This window comes from Cricetulus griseus (assembly GCF_003668045.3).
Source record: "Cricetulus griseus strain 17A/GY chromosome 1 unlocalized genomic scaffold, alternate assembly CriGri-PICRH-1.0 chr1_0, whole genome shotgun sequence".
NCBI lineage: Eukaryota > Metazoa > Chordata > Mammalia > Rodentia > Cricetidae > Cricetulus > Cricetulus griseus.
In genome coordinates, this window is record NW_023276806.1 from 192,843,678 (window position 1) to 192,862,798 (window position 19,121).

The following is a 19,121-nucleotide window of genomic DNA, read 5'->3' on the forward strand; positions in this document are numbered from 1 at the left end:
TCTTCCATTTCTCGCTTTGTTTTTCTTTAAAGGATTTTCTCATATCCTCTTTTAGGGCCCCTATCATTTTCATGATGTTGTTTTTTTTTTTAAATATATCAAAAGGCATTTATTTTATTTATTTTCTGATGAATGGAGGCATATGTCCATGAGGTTGTTTTTAAGGTCATTCTCTTCTGTTTCATCTATGTTGGTCTTGCTGGTGTAGAGTCCCTAGAATCTGGTGGTGTCATGTTAGTCTTTCTGTTGTGTTTATTCTTACATTGTCGTCTTCGCATCTCTTCTTCCAGTGGGTACAGGTGGGGTCTTTCCCTCTCCTGGTGGGTATAGGTTCAAGGCTCTATTCTGCTGCCCTTTCTCTCCCTCCTTCTCTCTCTACCAGAGGGTGGAGGGGCAAGACCGGAATGGGGGCAGATGATGCTGGCTGCTTTGTTCTGCCTCCAGGTCCCTCTGCAGGATTCGGTGGGTCTGTCCGCTGCAGGTCAGGGAACTCAAAGAGGGGGAGGTGGGCTAGAAGAGCCGCTGGACTCACATATCTACTGGAGGGTAGAAGGACAAGCTGTATTTTATTTTTCTAAGCTAACAGGTGACTTTAAATTTTGACAAGAAAGTGGAAAAAAGTATTGCATAATTTATCTAAAGCATCAACATTTTCTCCCTTCTCTGCATTCTTAAAAATCCCACCTTGTGTTTTCCTGTGATGTTTAGCTTTTCTAAAGATACTAATTTTTACAATCTCGGCTGTTGACTCAGTGTGATGTAAAACTAGTGGCAGCATGGAGTAGATAGAGTCCACTGTAGTTTGCATAGCTATGTTTAGCTTATGATGGCTAAGGTTTTAAATCTCAAAGTACCTGAAATTTGCCTGTGTAAATAGAATGAGGGCCATTGAGGATACAGTCAATTTATTAATGATTAATATTCTCAGACATTGTTGTCATTGTCATAAATGATTGGTACTGTTTCTGATACAGTGGATATCTATAGGATTAGCTGTTTTATTTATTTTTGTTTTTACTTTAAGGTGTTTTGAGATAAGCTCTCTTTTATCCCAGTCTGACTTTGAACAAACTGTGTAGCCAAGGTTAGCCTTAAATTCCTTGTTTTCTACTTTAGCTTTCCAAGTGCTGGGGTTATAGACATATGTCACCATACCTAGCTTGCACTTAGCTACTTTAAAAATGATGAACTTCAGTTCTCTAGAAAATTCAAAGGTGAAGGAAAGTACAAGTAGATGCTTAGGTGATGGCTCCATTTGTACATTACTTGTTAGACCCTGAGTTTGATTCCAGCACCATGTGAAAACAAACCAAGCATAGTGTTGCACAATTGAAACCCTAACCCTGGGGAAGTGAAGAAGCTGGGTCCCTGTGTTTCACTCTCCAGCCAATCTAGCCTGTTTTTGAGTACTATGCGAGTGAGAGACCCTGTCTGCAAAAATGGTGGATGGCTGTTGAGGATCAACACCTGGGGAAAATACACCTTCTGAAACATTGCATCTCTTAATATCTAAGGCATAATAACAAACTCATTCATATCATGGAGTAGCATGTAAATCATATAGATTTTTACATTGGGTCTTAATTCTCCATACTTCTTCCTTCTGTCATTGGATAGAAATTATAGGAAAGACTGAAATGTTTATACATTTTATAAACTTCTTATCTTTCTTTAGCATAACTGAAATACAGATATATAGGAGTGTGATACATACTTGTAAAATTTAGTATTTTTCATTTACTTTATTTTAAAAGCACGGTGTACTGACACTTTAAGCAATTTAATGAGACTGAATATATTTAGAGACAGTGTTCTTTTCCAAGTATTCTGAATGCTTTGTGCATTTGCTCTTGTAAAGTATGTACACATGTATACTGCTAACATAGATAGCATGTATTTTCATTATAAGAAGCTGCATAATATAATTTCCTTTTAATAAAATGGTGGTGGTTTAATGGTAGAATGGGAGTAGATAAATCCCCCAGTTCTATTTCTCTTTAAAATCCACAGTTTGTTTTTATGCAATTATATAAGGGATCAGGAGTATTAGTTTAGTGGGAGAGCACCTGTTGACAATAGCTTTTTATTTTGAAGGTATATCAGTGTGAGTAGTTTAAAGAGTAATAGAACCTATGTATTGATTATTACTTTGTAGATTGGAAGCATAACTTTTGAGTTGGTTGAATAGGTTTACATTGCCATGGATTTAAAGCTCCCCTCCCTGCTTCTTTTATTTTTGGGATGGGTGATGTTGGATAAATGTGTTTCATGATTAGAATCCATATAATTTCTTATGTAAGTAGCTCTTTATGTTTTATTATATATAATGTGTTTGCCATGGTATGCTTGGGTAAAACCCAGGGCGTTTGGTATGCTAGGTAAACCCTGAACCACTGTGCAGTCGCCTTAGTGTTTTGTTTCTGAGACTGCCTTGCTGTGTGTAGCCTTGTCTGTCCTCTTCCTTTCAGGTACTGGCGTTACAGGAGTGCACACAACTCCTGGCTATTACTTTTAGGGAAAATGTTTCTTTTGGTGTTTTGAGACTTTATTATACTGTAGCCCAGGGAGGTCTCCATGTTTCAACACTTCTTCTGCTTTCACCTCTTGAGTACTGTGAACGCAGATATTGAAAACATTCTGATTTTTGTATGTGAATATTAGTTTGGAGAAACCCTCCCTCCTCTCTTCTCTCTCCTCCTCTTCTCTCTCCTCCTCTCTCCTCTCTCCTCTCTCCTCCTCTCTCCTCTCTCCTCCTCTCCTTTCCTCTCCTCTCTTCTCCCCCCCATCTCCCCTCTCTCCTGGTTTTTCTGTGTAGCCTTGGCTGTCCCAGAACTCGCTCTGTAGTCTAGCCTGGCCTCAACCTCACAGAGATCCGCCTGCCACCCAAGTGCTGGGATTAAAAGTGTGCACAACCACCACCTGGCATGGTGGACCACTTTTACTGGCAGTACAATGAATTATTTGTGCATAGAATAGAAGATTTTTGGCAGTGCTATTTTAGTTTAATGGTGTTAAACTGTTAACAACATTCTAGAATTGAGTTACAATAGAAAGATTAGGAAAATAAAAAGCAGGATTTTCCTTATTTTTAAAGGATTAATAGTTTTTCTGTGTTTTAGGCCCCTTAAATATCTAATTATTTCATTTTATCCTGAATGGCTGCATAACAACATACCCAGAAAATCTAATAAAACTGAACATCCCATCAAATTTTTATATGTAACTTGATCTGAATGTCTGTTTAACAGATTCTATTTTATAAATTTGGTCTCAAGATTATGTTTCTTCATTCCCCCTTACTGTGCTCCACTCAGCCAAAACAGTTGAAAAGGCAGACTTCCCTATGAAGCAGTGGGGTCAGGAAGTTGACTATAATAAGAGATGGATGAATCTACAGTGGTTGCTTGGTAAAAAGGAGAGTGATTGATTGGCAGTATATCCTTCTTACCCCAGTCTGGTAAAAAGGAGTGTCCTTGTGCTTTAGCCTCTGGAAGGCTTCTAGGTGTGTGCCTAAAAGGCTTACAGGTCTGGGTTCTCCCCTCTATTCCTGACAACCCCTATCCTTCCTATTGCTTTACTGGTTCCTTAGGTTTTCAAGTATTTGTGACTACAGGCATGTGCCCTATTTAGCATTCTTGAATTAATATTTTCTATTGTGTCCATCGCTACTGATACATTGTAAATTGATATGAGAAATAATACAGTAAGGACAAATTTGTAAGTCCAGACTAAGTAAGGAAAAAACTTGGGATACCTGGATAAATTTATTTGAAGTACAGGGTTGGGTTCATCCTTAGACTTTTAAACAGGTGTGTCCTCCTGTCAGATTGTTTGCCTGAAATCCACGTTTTTTTTTTTTTTTTTTTTTTTTTTTTTTTTTTTTTTTTTTTTTTTTTTTCAGAATTGAAAATAACTGATAGAAGCAACTCTCTCTCTTAGTTTGCACAATTGTGGTAGAGAATAGTTACGTACCACACTTTACTAGTCTTGCTTTGATTCTATGCAGATTTGATTTTATCTTATTATGCTACTTTCATCAGGCATAGCCTTTAATTTTTAAAGTCCTAGCACTTTTAAGAGAACATTAATAGGGAGCATGTTGATGTTGGTTGTCAATTATATGTTAGTGTTTTCTTTTTGTCTTGTCAATCATTTTATTGTTGTTTGTTAGTTTTAATTTAGTGTTTATTTTTCTATTAGGAAAGCAAGTATTCATTTCTAAAAGTTCAAAAATAGAGGAACATTTAAAAAGGAAGCAAATTATCTCTGACCCTATTATTAAATGACAGATACTATTTGTATACATTTCTCCTGAGTCACTCTTTTAGGATTCTAATTCCTTCATGCACAGTTTTAGGAAGCTATAATTTGCAGTATGTGTCTGTAGTACAATATAGAACAAAATAGACACATTCTTTAAATGCAAAAGGTTGAAAGTTTAATTGTAGTGATTATTTCTAATTTATTAAAGCTTGACTGAGGATTCAGAAAAGCAAAGTCAGCCTCAAGCTATAGAGATCAGGCAGTGGTGATACACACCTTTAATCTCAGCAGCCAGAAGCTAGGAGGTGGTGGCACACACCTGTAATCCTAGGACTCAGGATTAAGATGTAAACAGAGCCGGGCTGTGGTGGTGCACACCTTTAATCCCAGCACTGGGGAGGCAGAGGCAGGTGGATCTCTGTGAGTTCCTAGACCAGCCTGGTCTACAAGAGCTAGTTCCAAGACAGCCTCCAAAGCCCAGAGAAACCCTCTCGAAAGGGAAAAAAAAAGTAGATCTCTCCAAGTCCAAGGCCACCCAGATCTATACAAGAGTGAATCAGTCTAAAAGAGAACTATAGCTCACACCTTTAACCCCAACAATAGGGAAGTATATAAGACAGAAGCAAAGTCTCAAGAGAGGCATTCATTCTTCAGTCAGACTGGAGAGGTTACAGTCTGAGACTTGGATGAGAGCTCGTGGAGACAGGATCAGCCCATTCAGTCTGAGGTAGAGGTAAGAAGCTAGTGGTCAGCTGTTTTGCTTTTATAACATTCAGCTTGAAGTTCAAACTGGGTCATTTTATTATTTAATGTCTTTTAAAAAGTTAAAAAATTTTGCTGGAATACTGAATCAGGAAAGGGTGTCTTGGGTCAGCATACATTCGGGTGTGTGTGTGTGTGTGTGTGTGTGTGTGTGTGTGTGTGTGTGTGTGTGTGAGCTATTTTATCTCCTACAGCACAAAGCATACTAAATGGTAATTTGGAATCTCAGTTGTGCATTTGTGTCTGGAATATTTTCAGTTATAGCTGGCCTCAAGTTTCTAATAGAACAGTTACCTAAAAACCCCACTTCTCTTTCTGTCCTTACCCTTCCAGAACTGTAACATTTCTGGTCATGGCAGTCCATTTTCCTAACGGTTGTGATAATGCCCTGTGAAAGATGGAAATTTTGAGTATGTGCTGTATGTGTCATAAAGTTGTAAGTCAGTGAGATCAAGGATTATGTGCATTTGATGGTTATGTGGGGTTTTGGGGAAAACTTGCCAGGTTTGAGGATGGACCATCCCTGGAATGGGTTCAAAGCTCTTTTGGGTGTGTGACCACAATATATGACTCTTCACAGGGCTGGTGCATGTTTGTTTTTCAAGACAGAGTTTTTGTTGTAACTGCTAATATTTATCAGTTTATATTTTTCCCCATGAATTCATTATATAATTATGTAGAATTTTTGTTTTGTTTAATTTATTTTGAGATAGGGTTTCTCTGTGTCTCCCTGGCTGTCCTAGAACTCACTCTGTAGATTGGCCATCTAGGAACTCAGAGATTCACCTGCCTCTGCTTCCCAAGTGCTGGGGATTTGAGAAACATTTTAAATATAACACTTGTTATTCAGTATTTCCAGCTAGCCTTTTTATTCAGTTTTGATGTATATAGATTCATCTTTGTCCTTTTTTATTGTCAGTCTTGTTCAAGTTCAAGCTTTATTAAAATTTTGTAAACTTTTAATTAGCATTGTTAGCATCAATTAGCATTAGGTTTCCTCCTGTTGTTTTCATGCAGTCTCAGTTTTAGCTGATCACCTGCCAGTTTGTTCCACTTAGCTGTCTCCTTGCCTGTATTCCTTCTGCTTTCATTATCTCATGTATCCTATTAACCCTTTCCACTCATCTCCCTCAAAGCACCCCCTGCATGTGTCTCTTTGTAGTTTTCTGACCCGTGTCCTTATTCAGTTCCAGAAGTACGTTCATATATAAATTAGTTAGGATCTACGTATGAGAGACAATATGGTGTTTCTCTACTTTCCACTTCCTGCTCAGGCTGGACTGGAGCTTGGAGCAACCTCCTGTTACAATTCCTAAGTGCCATCTTAGTCCTTACAATACAGTTTAATTAACCTAACAAAACCTACCATTTCCCATTGATGGACATTTAGCCAATTATTTGCTGTAGCAAAACAGTGTTCCAGAAGCTTATCCCTGACTCTTCATACAGATGGTCACCTGTTTTTCTAAAGTAGCTAGAGGGCATGGAATTAGTAATTACAAAGTGTTATGTGGTTGCCCTTTAAATTTTACCATCTTTGCAGTTGGTCTTCCAAGTGTATTAGCTTATTTTACTCTTTTCCTACCTATATGTTATTTCCAACTTTTTAAAATTATTCTTAAGTCTAACAAGTTAGATGCTAATACTTTATATGTGATTCTTTTTATTTTTACTTTTACTAGGTTCTTTCCTCATTGTCCCTTTTTGAATTTTTGACTCTCTTTCTGGGATATTGTCTTCCTTTGACAGAAAAACTTTTAAAATAATTTTAAAAAGATTAAATTTCTCTGTGTATTTTTACTCTGTGTGTTTGCTTGCATGTGCTGGAAATTCTTGCAGAACTTTGTTCACCTCTTCTACTGCATGGCTTCCAGGGATCAAATTCAGTTCTTTAGACTTTTGTTAGTATTCAGGCATCTATACTGGTCTGCCTTTGCGGTTCTGACAGGATGTACCCTCAGCTGCAGCCACTAAGAGCACCACCTGTGCACATTCACTACGTTCCTTTTAAAAGGACTCTGCCCACCTCCTATCTCTTTCTTTCCCTCCCTTTCCCTCTCTTTCTCTTCCACTCTCTTGTCCCTAGGTACTGAACTCTGCCCCATCTCTCTCTCCTTCCAATAACCTCCTGTGTGAGTCCTTTTGTATGGCATGACTTCACCTCGAGGTGTTCCCCTCCCTTCACTCCCCATCATCTTTACTCTCTGAGCTACCTCAGGCCCTATTTGCAGTTTTTGAGGTAAGTAAATCAAGCCCTGGAACTTTGCACTGTGTTACCCAAGATCATATATCTACTTAGTGGAAGAGATGAGGTGGAAATGAGCACTTTTTCTTCAAATGCCACTTTATCCACATATATTTTACCACTCTTGGATAACATTTGATGACCTGCTTCTGTGGAATCTCTCCATAATGCCGAAAGTATTCAGATGAAGATACTTTTGTATTATTAACTCTCTTATGATACCTCTTGCTCCTTCCTTCCTTCCTTCCCTCCCTCTCTCCCTTCCTTCCTTCCTTCCTTCCTTCCTTCCTTCCTTCCTTCCTTCCTTCTGTGAATATACAGTCTTACAAACCTTTAAAAATTAAAAACATAATTTTAAAAGCCTGAAAATGTTATTCAATATTTCTTTTATTTATAGTAGTACATTTTCTAGAAAGATTTGGTATTCCTAAGCCTCAATATTTGTTTCCTTCTCAGCATTCAATAGATTACTTCACTAAAATGCTAATGATGTGTAGTTAAAAAAAAAAAAAAGTCTTTCAGTTGGGCATGGTAGCACATGCCTTTAGTAACCAGCACTCAAGAGGCAGAGACAGGCAGACTTTGAGGACAGCCTGGTTTAGGAAGTGAGTTGCAAGAAGCCAGGGCTCCATAGAGAGACCCTGCCCTTCCTCCTGCATCCCCCTCCCGCCCAAAAGGAGAGAAAAGAAGAAGAAAACATCTTAAAGCCACAAATATTAGAAATATAGATAGCAGACCTTAATTTCAGTTCAGTTTCCTGTTGGTAGAAGCTGTTTGGAGCCTGTTTTCTACAGTTTTGGATGCTCAAATTACTCAGCAGAAATCTATTCTGCACCCCTGGTTTTAATATGGAGAAAATGGCTAATTCAGTTTTATAAACTAGATATGTTGGATTGCTTATAAATATACATGCATTTTTTCTTTTAACTTTAAATTTGAAATAACATTATAGATTCATAGGATGATATTCCAGGAACACAGCTAATTTACAGCTGATTCTAGCTTGGCTGCCCCATTCTTAGTGTATGGTAGAAAACAGAAGACACTGTTTTAGCATCTCCCATCTAATCATTAAAGTCAGACATTTTCTCTAGAAAATGAAAACAACCCACCCGATGGTTTGTCCACTTGATTTTAAAAATAACATTTTTATATCTATTCAGATAGTAACAGATCTTGTCTAACAAAAGATGTCTACTTTTATTTTTTTGCTATGTCAGCATCCTTGTCTTATTTTCTTAGTGAAATTATGTATGGGTTGTTATATAAAGAATTAGATAGTAGTTCTCCAGCTTGTTCTTCTTTTTAAAGTCTTAGTAAAGAATAGATCTCTTTATGAGTCAACTTACACAAATTTACTAAATTGCTATCTCTCTGTCTCTAAAGCCAGAGATTCATACTGTAGCACTAGATGGCCTACTGTAGCATAGACTCGCAGCATTCTTGTATCTTCATGTCTCCACTTCATTGGTGTTGGGTATAAGCATTCCCAGCTATATTGCTGTGTCTTAACTATTAATGATTTCCCTGCTCATGGATGTTATGTTGGCAGTTTCTGTTCTTTGATATAATGATTATTGAACATAACACACTGCTTGGTTCACGGGTGTATTTATATGGAGGAGCTTCTTGCTTAGGCAGTATATTGAATAAAAAACACAGGATTTTGTTTCTTTATCCATTATCTACCTGTCTGTGAATCTTTGTCTGGCTATTTATTTTTAAAGATTTCATGTGTGCCCATAAAGGTCAGAAGAGGGTATTGGATCCTCTAGCACTGGAGTTATGGATGTTTAACAGCCACCATGTGGGTACTGTGAATTGAACCTACGTTATATTCTTTTAATTTTGTTTTCTTCTTTTCATGTTAGTGAATTCTATTCGTTTATTTTGGCTTTTGGAGACATGGTTTCTCCACGTAGCTCTGGCTGTCCTGGAACTCTGTGTAGAACAGCCTGGCCTTAAACTTGGAGACCCAAGTGCTGAGATTAAAGGCCTCTGTGCCACCACCCCACTGGGTGTAATTATAGTGTAACTTAGATATGTAGCAGTGTTTTTCATTATTTATAAAATGGTCCATCCCTACCAAGAACACTATCTGTTTCTTACTATTTATAAAATGGTGGCACTGTGTTTATTATCCCAGCACTGGGGAGGCAGAGTCAGGTGGATTTCTGTGAGTTCCAGGACAGCCTGGCTGTTACAGAGAAACCTTGTCTAAAAAAAAAAAAAAAGAAAAAAAAAGTGTGTGTGTGTGTGTGTGTGGGGGGGGTCCTTCCCATCTATATTGATTTGTAGTGTGATTTCTATTAAAAATTAAATGAAATTTTATTATTTATTTCCATCTCTGAGTTTTCTTAGTTTTTTTTTTTGTTTGTTTTTTTTTTGTTTTTGTTGTTTTTTTCTCTGCTTTCCTGAAGTAAGAAGTCACAGCTTCATAGAAAGCCAGTTGAGTGTCTGATAGGGCTAATCATCATATTTAGCCCTCAGAAGTGTCAGTTGTTCTCATATACACTCTTCAGGGTAACCTTTAAAATTGCTTTGTTGAATTGTGTATTGTTTCCAAACCATTGTGCTGTGGGATTGCATCAAGATGTAGATTAGTTTGCAGCTTTTCCATTTTTCAACTGCAAATAGTGATTTCAGTATACTCTTTAGCATGAAATTGTTAACTGGTTTTCAACTCTCCATAACTTAAAAAGAATTCACATTTCACAAAGCATGACTGGGTTAGAAAGGTCTGTTTGTTCTCTGATTTCTTAAATACTTTTTGTAGCACTTAATATAGGAATATTTTATAAACATACCTGTTTGCTCAGCAGTTTTCACTGGCATAGTATTATATATTTGTAAACAGTTAGGGCATGCTTGTTTAGTTTTAAACTGTATTTTCTCTGGCAAGAATTTTATATTAATCTGTAACCATAGGTGATTAAATCTTATTTTTATCAGTCCCTTTTGTAAATTGTGATACATTTTGGCATATCCTAATTGTTATGGTTCTTATTAGTTTTTAAGTAAAAGATACATAGTTAAGTATGCATAGTTTTGAACTTTTATTGTTACTGTTATTTAAGAGAACAAATATGTTGGCATGCACATGTCATGGCTTGTGTGTAGAAGTCAAAGGAGAACTTTACAGAGTTGGTTCTCTCCTGTGTGAACTCTGGTGATTGAGCTCAGGTCAGTAGGCTTGTGCAGCCAGTGCTTTCACCCTCTGAGCCATTTCATCTCCTTTATTTTCTTTTCCTAAAATGTGTTATAGACAGTGTGTAGATCAGTATTAAATGTCTTAGTTGGAAAAAAAATGGGAATTCTTTTATATTCTATTTGATCTGAAACCTAAAATGCCAGTTATTTTTTCTTCATATGCAGAAATGACATCTATTGCAAAAGTTAGTATTTTTACCTGTAGTAAATGGTGTGTTTTTATTTTTTTCTCATGCAGGTCTTCAGAGTTCTACATTTTAGCTCTCAGTGCTGAATTTCCTTCTCCCTTAAATTATTATAAACCTTTGCTGCTGTATAACAAGCGTGAAGATGTCTCGCAGTCCTGATGCAAAAGAAGACCCTGTGGAATGCCCTCTTTGCATGGAGCCCTTGGAGATAGACGATATTAACTTTTTCCCTTGCACCTGTGGCTACCAGATATGCCGATTTTGTTGGCATCGCATTCGCACTGACGAGAATGGGCTTTGTCCTGCCTGTAGAAAGGTAAGTGCTTCTAAACAACTTTATTTTCCTGTATGTTTTTTTTTTCCCTATCCATTATTGTGTATTCTTTCCCCATGAGTATGAGTGGGTTTTTTGTTCTCAATTTTTAAAATACTTATTTAAATTTCATTTCATATTCCAACCAAAGTTCTCCCTCCCACCTCTCTTGCCTCCCCACTCCCCAGGCCACCCCCCATCCACTCCTCCCAACAGGTAAGGGATGCCATGGAGAATCAACATAATTTGGCACATTAAGTTGGGGCAGGACCATGCCCCTGTCATCTGCATTAACTCTGAGCATGGCATCCCTTCATAGGAAATGGGCTCTAACAAGCTAGCTCATGCACCAGGGATAGATCCTGGTCCTACTCCCAGGGCCCCTCAGATAGTCCAAGCTTTCTCCCACATACAGAAGGCCTAGTTTGGTCCCACGGAGGCTCCACAGCTGTCAGTCAGTCCAGCATTCATTAGTTTCCACGAGCTTGGTTCAACTGTCTCTCTAGATTTCTCCATCATGATCTTGATTTCCCTTATTCATGTAATCCCTCCTCCCTCTCTTTGACTGGATTCCTGGAGTTCAGCCTGGTGCTTGGTTGTAGATCTCCTATACATCTGGTTCCATCAAATACTGGAAGAAGGATCTAGCTTCTCTGGAGCTGTGGATTGTAGTCCGGCTATCCTTTGCTTTATATCTAATATGAGTGGTTGGTTTTAAAACAAACATTGTGTGATTTTTAAGGCATAATGAATTAGAAAGAGCACTGGACTGGGAGTCAGCACTAACTGTTGTCTTTGTAGTGTTAACTGGCTGTAAAGTTATATAATCTCTGGCCAAGAAAATAGATGATTTTGGTGCTTTCTAATTAAAATTGGTAAAGAACTATTGAGTTTGGATATGATAATGTGGAACTAGGAAAACATGTTCTATATTAATGTGGGATACTAAATTGGAAGCAGAGAGGGACACTCTGATGCTCAGCTGACCTTTCACCTTTTCATTCAGTTGTGCACCCCAGTCCATGGGATGGTGCCAGCCACATTAGAGTTGCCCCCCCCCCCCAGTCCTCTCTGGAAACACCCTGTGACACAAGCCCAGAGGTGTATCTAGATGATTCTAAATCCAGTCAGTTTGACAATGAAAATTAATCATTACATCTGCCCTTGGATCTTTCTACTCAGTTTTAAATAACTGCCATCCATTTATTGTGTTATTAGTAGTACTGATAACTCAGTCTTTTTTGTTTGTTTGTTTTTTGTTTTTTTTTCCGAGACAGGGTTTCTTTGTGTGTAGCTTTATAGCCTATCTTGGCACTCCCTCTGGAGACCAGGCTGGCCTGGAACTCACAGAGATCTACCTGCATCTGCCACCCAAGTGCTGGGATTAAAGGAGTGTGCCACCAACGCCCGGCTGATAACAGTCTTTAGTACTAATTTGTGCAGAACAAATTTTAATCACTTTTAACCCGATTAACTTCTACAAAACCTCTGATTAAATGTGATTCCCATTTTACAGATGAGAAGGCTGGGGCAGAATGGTCATATAGTTTTGGAGAAGGATGACTGGAATTCAAAGCCTGGCACTCTGATTGCACATTTTTGATCCACCAGTGGCCCTGATATTATCTGTAGGAATGAAAATACTATAATCCTGAGAAGGAAAAGACAAAGACACACAACAGAGAAGATTGCTAGTAGTTTTTTGAGGCCACAATGATAATTGTTTTGAATATTACTTAATCTGTACATCAAATTTTAGGGCTGTTTTCACTTTATACATGAGAATACTGAGGCTTAGAGACTGGGTTGTTTTAGGGCTCATGGCCAGATAATGTTAGAACTAAATTTGAATTCTTCAGCCAGTCTTAAATATTTATGCTCTTGTGCTCTCTCTCTCTCTCTCTCTCTCTCTCTCTCTCTCTCTCTCTCTCTCTCTCTCTCTCTCTCCCTCCCTCTCTCCTCCTCCCTCCCTCCCCCTCTCCCCCTCTCCCCCTCTCCCTCTCCCTCTCTCTTTTTCTTTTGGTTTTTTGAGACAGGGTTTCTCTGTTATTGCTTTGAAGCCTGTCCTGGAACTTGCTCTGTAGACCAGGCTGTCCTTGAACTCACAGAGATCCGCCTGCCTCTGTCTCCCGAGTGTTGGGATTAAAGGCGTTTGCCATCAATGCCTGGCTCATCTTTTTTCTTTAGACTAGCAATGTATTTAAAACAAACAACCAAAAAGGATATGGGCTGAGGACCTGGTTTAGTAGGTAGGTCAAGTACTCCTGAGAACTAGAGTTGGATACTGAACATTGATGTAAAAGCCAGGCATGTTTCTATGACCTCACCACCCGAGGGGTGGGAAGGATCCCTGGAGCTTGCTGGCCTGCTACTTTAGCCATTGGTGAGCTCCAGATTCAGTGAGAAAGTCTGTCACAAATAAATGAGTAGAGGCCTCCACATTCACACACACACACACACAAACTAGCATGTAATGTATTATTTTAGCACATAGTAGGATTTCCTTAAATATTTAAACATTTATATTTTGTTGATGATAGAAATATATCTTCTTTGCTTTCTTTATATTTAACACAATTTCTTTGGGATTTTTCACATCATGTATTCCAATTCTGCTCACCTTCTAGTCTTAGTGTACACACCCCCTGCAACAGCCCCCAAACAGAAATTAAAAAACAAATCATACAAAAGCAAAGCAAGCAAAAAACAAAAGAAAAGCAAAACAAGAACAACAAAAGCCCTCTTTTCTCCTCCATCTTTCCCAACTCTCCAGTACCTCTTCATTGACCCTGGTGACATTGGGAACTGTGGTGTGTCACACATTATACCCTTTTGTCCAATCAGCTTTATTTGCAAACGTCCGTTTGAGTCGTTGGTCTGGTTCATGGCCTCTGGTTTCTGGTACACCATCATCATTGGATCCTCACTGAAACTCTTCTGGAATATTCCATGGCTTTCCTGTGTTTTGGAGATGTTGTGGTTATCATTCCACAGGACCAGTCCCTTCACTAGCTCCAGCAGATCCTAGATGGGGTATAAGTTAGGGTGGGCCAACCCAAGGCTCAGATAAGTCCAGGCCACTGGTCTGCCCACCTCAGGCAAGGGTTAGCTCTCTCTCCCCCACCTATGGTGAAGGGTGGGATTGTGTTTCCTGGGTGGGGGATGATGAGGGCAGCTTTCTTGCTGTAGGGTCCAATGAGGGGCAGAGTTAGCTATCTCAGGCCTGGCTCAGCATGGCCCTCTGAAACAACATGGGCCACAGTTATCAGCACAAACCCAAGCTACAGCAGGACCACAGACCCAGACATGGCCCTTGGCAGCAGCTTGGACCTTGACAACATCGTGGCTTCCGGTAGGAGCAAAGGCCACTTAGATCAGGATGATTCTGGTGGCCGTATGGCCCCTGGACATGAATAAGGTATTAGGTTGGGGCCACACCCTTAGGCTTCCTATAACCTTTGGTGGCAGCACAGACCCTGGCTGCTGGGCGTACCACATACCCAGACATGGACCCAGACATGGTTGTCAGCAGCATTGGATCTGGATGTCACCATTGCCCCAGGTAGCAATGCAGGCCTCTCAGATCAGCATGGCCCTTGGACACTAACATGGCCCCTCGTTCTCAGGCATCATGTAGTATTTGATGGTAGCAGGAACTTTGGACATCAACACAGACCCTGGCTGCAGTAAGGCTACAGACCTAGACATAGTCCTCAGCTGCAGCTGTGGCCTTATGTTACTATGGTGTTGGGTAGCAACTCAGGTCACTCAGATCTGAATGGCCCTTGCTGTAGCATGTCCCTCAGCAACCAGCATGAACTCAGGTGACTGACCTGACCCTGGGCAGCCACATGGCCCTTGGTGGCAACAGGAGCTACGGACATCAACACAAACATGGCTGCTATAGCACCATGGACCCACACATAGCCCTCGGCAGCAGCTTGGGCCCAGATCTTTGTTGCCTTTTGCAGAGTATCTCCATCTTAGAAGCATAATCTTCCTAAGAACCGTGTGCAAGCTGTAATGGGAATACCAAGACTAAGTAGTTGATTTTGTTTTAACATTTGTGCTAAAAATGATCTCTGCTAAGCTTTAAAAAATAATTTTTAGAACTTTTAACTTTTATTAAGTAAAAATATTTTAACGAAGTTGGAATAGTTAGAAGAGAGAAAACTAATGGTCTTATACCTGCTGCGTAGAATTGCTTATTTACCATTTATGCAGTTTTCTATTTAATGCTAACTTCATCTTATTTGTTGTGCTTATAGCCATATCCAGAAGACCCAGCAGTTTATAAACCACTTTCCCAGGAAGAATTGCAAAGGATAAAAAATGAGAAAAAACAGAAACAAAATGAGAGAAAACAGAAAATTTCAGAAAATCGAAAACATTTGGCTAGTGTACGTGTGGTTCAAAAAAACCTCGTCTTTGTTGTAGGTCTGTCACAACGCCTAGCCGACCCAGAAGTAAGTCCTCTTGTGTTTTCTTTATCAGCATGATGGTCTTTTGTGTTATTGGAAAATAGTAATTGACCCTGAGAAACTGGAAGATTTCTCTGAAAATAATAAGTCTTGGGAGAAAGCATAAATAATAGTAATAGTTTTTATAATGGCTAAGAACCTGTGGCCAGTTATGATCTTAGGCATATCTTAATCTTTCTGGGCTTCAGTTTCAATTGTGAAACTACTGTCTTGAACTAAAAGTCCCCCTTAGTGCTGATAGCTTGTGAAAATAACAATCCTGTTATCCTTAAGGCTAATAAGAGTTGTGAGAAATTTTTTTTTTTTCCTCTCTCTTTCCCTTCTCTGTAGCTGTGTGGACAAAGTGATTGGAGACACAGTTATTTGCAGCTACTAAGTAATCTTAATGAGCTGCCCAAGTAGTAGTGTGTCTGCCACAGTGTATGTGTAGAGGTCAGAGGAGTTTTCAGAACTGTTTCCCCCCTTCACTGTGTGGGTTCTGGGGATCTAACTCAGGTCGTCAGTCCCAACAGTGAGTGTCTTTACCAGCTGAACCATCTGAGCCATCTCTGTGCTCCCCAAGCAGTAACTCTTGTTCTTTCAGAACAGTTGTAGTTTATCATATCCCTTTACTTTGTCATTCTAAGCCAGTTTTAGGGAAAGAAGGAGAATTTGATTAAGTGAAATAAAAGACCAAGTTCTTTGTAGTCCACTTCCCTAATTGGTGGCTCTTAATCTCTCTCTTTTCTCCTCCTTTAATTAGTCTTACCAAAGTTTCTCTGAGCTTATACTTTCTTGTGGACTTGGGATTTGTATTGGCTAATCTTTAATTTCCACTATACCATGAAGTGCTGACAAGATTGCTGGGAAGGAAAATTGAAGCTGAGTATCAGCTAGAATGTTTGCTTCAGTAGGAAAGTGCTGACTTTGGGTAGTCTTCCAAAATAAGTTCTTGATAACAGTTTGAGGTAATGTTCTTCAGAGTCCTGGGCATTAGCTCTGTAGTAGAACACTCACCTGTCTGTTTCCAACAGCTTTTTACTAACTGTGGCAAATCCCTGGTGGGCTGGGGGAAGAAAACTTTAAACAAAATTTATTTTGGTTAATAGTGCCTGTCTGAAGTTTTCACTGGCTCTATTGCTGTGGGTCTAAGGTGAGATACCTCACCCTGCTGGCCGCTGAATGTGAAAGAAGACACTGTTCATTTCATGCAGCCCAAAGGCAGAAAGACAGACAAAGTAAGGGGCTGGGAACAACATAACTTTCAAAGGCAACCTTAGTGACCCCCACTTTCCATAGTTTCTGTGACCTTTCAGTAATTTATTAGTTATGAATCTATAAGCAAATTGATCATTGATTAGGCCAAACCTTTCATATCTACCAGCTACAGACCAAACCGTCAGTATATGATCCCTTTGGAGGGATAACTTCATATCTAACCGTAACTGAATCTGCTGGCTGTTTTTGTAAACAGTTGATGAGTTTATATTAAGGCCTCAAAAATTCCTCCCGATCAATAGAGGAGAATCGCAGGGAGCCATTGTTTGGAAGAACCTATCATGAGCATTAAAAAATGGATACAACTCAAGAATTACTAGGATCTGGGCCAGTAAGATGGCTCAGTGACCCAAGTCCAGTCCCTGGATCTCCTGTAATGGTAGGAGAGCATCAACTCTGCAAAGCTGTCCCCTGACCTCCACATATGTGCCATGGTACATATCCACTCCCCTGTCCTGCCCTCTACAACCCTACATACTACATACAAAGAATTATTAGGCGTCTAGGTCCAGGGACCTTGGCTGTAGTGTTTATATCTTATTCAGGAGATCTGTTTGTTGTTTTTTGTTTTTGTTTTTTCAAAGGGATTGGTCTAGAATTGATACTTGAGGCCAGGCGGTGGTGGCGCACACCTTTAATCCCAGCATTTAGGAGGCAGAGGCAAGCAGATCTCTGTGAGTTCGAGACCAACCTGGTCTACAAGAGCTAGTTCCACGACAGCCATAGAGAAACCCTATCTTGAAAAACCAAAAATAAATAAATAAAATAAATGAACAAACTTAATGAGTGCTGGGCCATCCTGAGCTAAAGAAGTAGGTCCTGTCACAAGAAACAAGGAAAAAAAAATTCAAACAAAAAAGAACTTCAGTAAGAAATATTAGACCCAACTTAATTTCAGCAGTCACTTCTTCCATCTTGTTTTCTCATTCCTCAGGCAGACACAATCCCACCCCTTCTGTGACCATTTCTCTTGACCATGACTTCTCTCTCTCTCTCTCTCTCTCTCTCTCTCTCTCTCTCTCTCTCTCTCTCTGTGTGTGTGTGTGTGTGTGTGTGTGTGTGTACATACATACATACATACATACATACATACATACATAAATGTGTGCTTGTGTACATGCGTGTTATTGAGGGAGAATATACTTGTGATGTGGAGGTCAGCAGATAACTTTGTGAAGTTGGTTTTCTTTGACCTTTACATGGGTTTCATGGATAGAGTTCAGGTTGTCAGACAGGCACAGCAAGTGCTTTGTCCCACCTCTCTGGCTTACTTACGTCTTTTTGTTACTTCTCCCTAATCTTATTGATTACTTTTGCCTTTCTGAAATTGCTACTTCAGTAACTTGCTGGGATTTTCATCTTGATTTGAGAGCTTTTGGGTGTGAAATTGCCTCCTGTTTGTTTATATTTATCTTTAGTTTAGCCAACTCTAGTATTGGTAGCAAAGTGGAGCCACATCTAGAAGTGGATTGATTATCAATTGTATTCTTTTTTTAGCAGAAAAAAAATCTTAGAAGATATGTTAATTTGTTGATGATTAAGAGGTAATTTATCTTAAAGTCCTAAAAGTGTAGTTTTGAAATTTGTATGTCATAAAATTTTATATCAAGATCAGTTATCAAATCTATTTTAATGTCAATAGAAAAGCATCTCAGAATCTGTGGGTAATTTGATGATTAAGGGGTAATTATATCTTAAAAATCCTCAGATTTCAAGTTTGTGGAGATAATCATTTTTATGAAAAGCTGAATTTTTTGAAAATATGCTGTTTGAAGCTGAAGTTAAGTTAGGTAGCAAGCCAGACATAGACTGTACTCTTAACAAGTTTATAGGCCAGCAATTAAGAGCATTTATTGCTCTTGCAAAGGACCTGAGTTTGGTTCTGAGTACCTATATGGTGGCTCACAAGCATTTCTAACTCCAGTTCCAGGGGATCTGACATCCTCTTCTAGCCTCTGAGTGGTACCACATGCACATGGTGAGCATATTTACATGCAGGCAAAATACACATGCACTTGAAAAAAACCTCCCCAAGAAAAGGATGATCAGGATCAGCTTTGAAAATTGATATTAGCTAGGCAGCAAGTAAAGTCGGATAGTGTCCCAGGCATGTGGTGGCACCAAAGAGCATTTCATTTGAGGAATTAAGCAGCTATTCAAGCATAAACATTTCATTTTATAAACTAGAAACTGAGGCAAAGGCAAGTTGAATGATTTTTATTATGATAGAGCTTCTCCTATGCTGGTGTATTCTGTGCTGATGATTGCTTTGTTAGTCCATTCATTATCCACCAAGCAGCCTCTGATTGCCACAGTTTTGTCTTTCTTAGCAGTGTCCATGAATAATTGACTATATTCCAAAAGAATACTTCTGCCTCTGTTTTATCAGTTGTTTAGGCAAA

At 39.1% G+C, this 19,121-nt stretch overlaps 1 protein-coding gene across 8 annotated transcripts in view; it reads left to right on the forward strand.

The window, feature by feature from the left end:
- The window catches only part of Cnot4 (CCR4-NOT transcription complex subunit 4), a 104,241-nt gene that overhangs the window by 32,415 nt on the left and 52,705 nt on the right, over window positions 1-19,121 (forward strand). For all 8 annotated transcript variants that reach the window (XM_027391447.2, XM_027391450.2, XM_027391449.2 and 5 more), the window contains exons 2-3: window positions 10,719-10,984; window positions 15,250-15,447. In XM_027391447.2, the coding sequence (XP_027247248.1) occupies window positions 10,811-10,984; window positions 15,250-15,447 (372 nt within the window). In that variant the 5' untranslated portion in view covers window positions 10,719-10,810. The remainder of the gene's footprint in view (window positions 1-10,718; window positions 10,985-15,249; window positions 15,448-19,121) is intronic.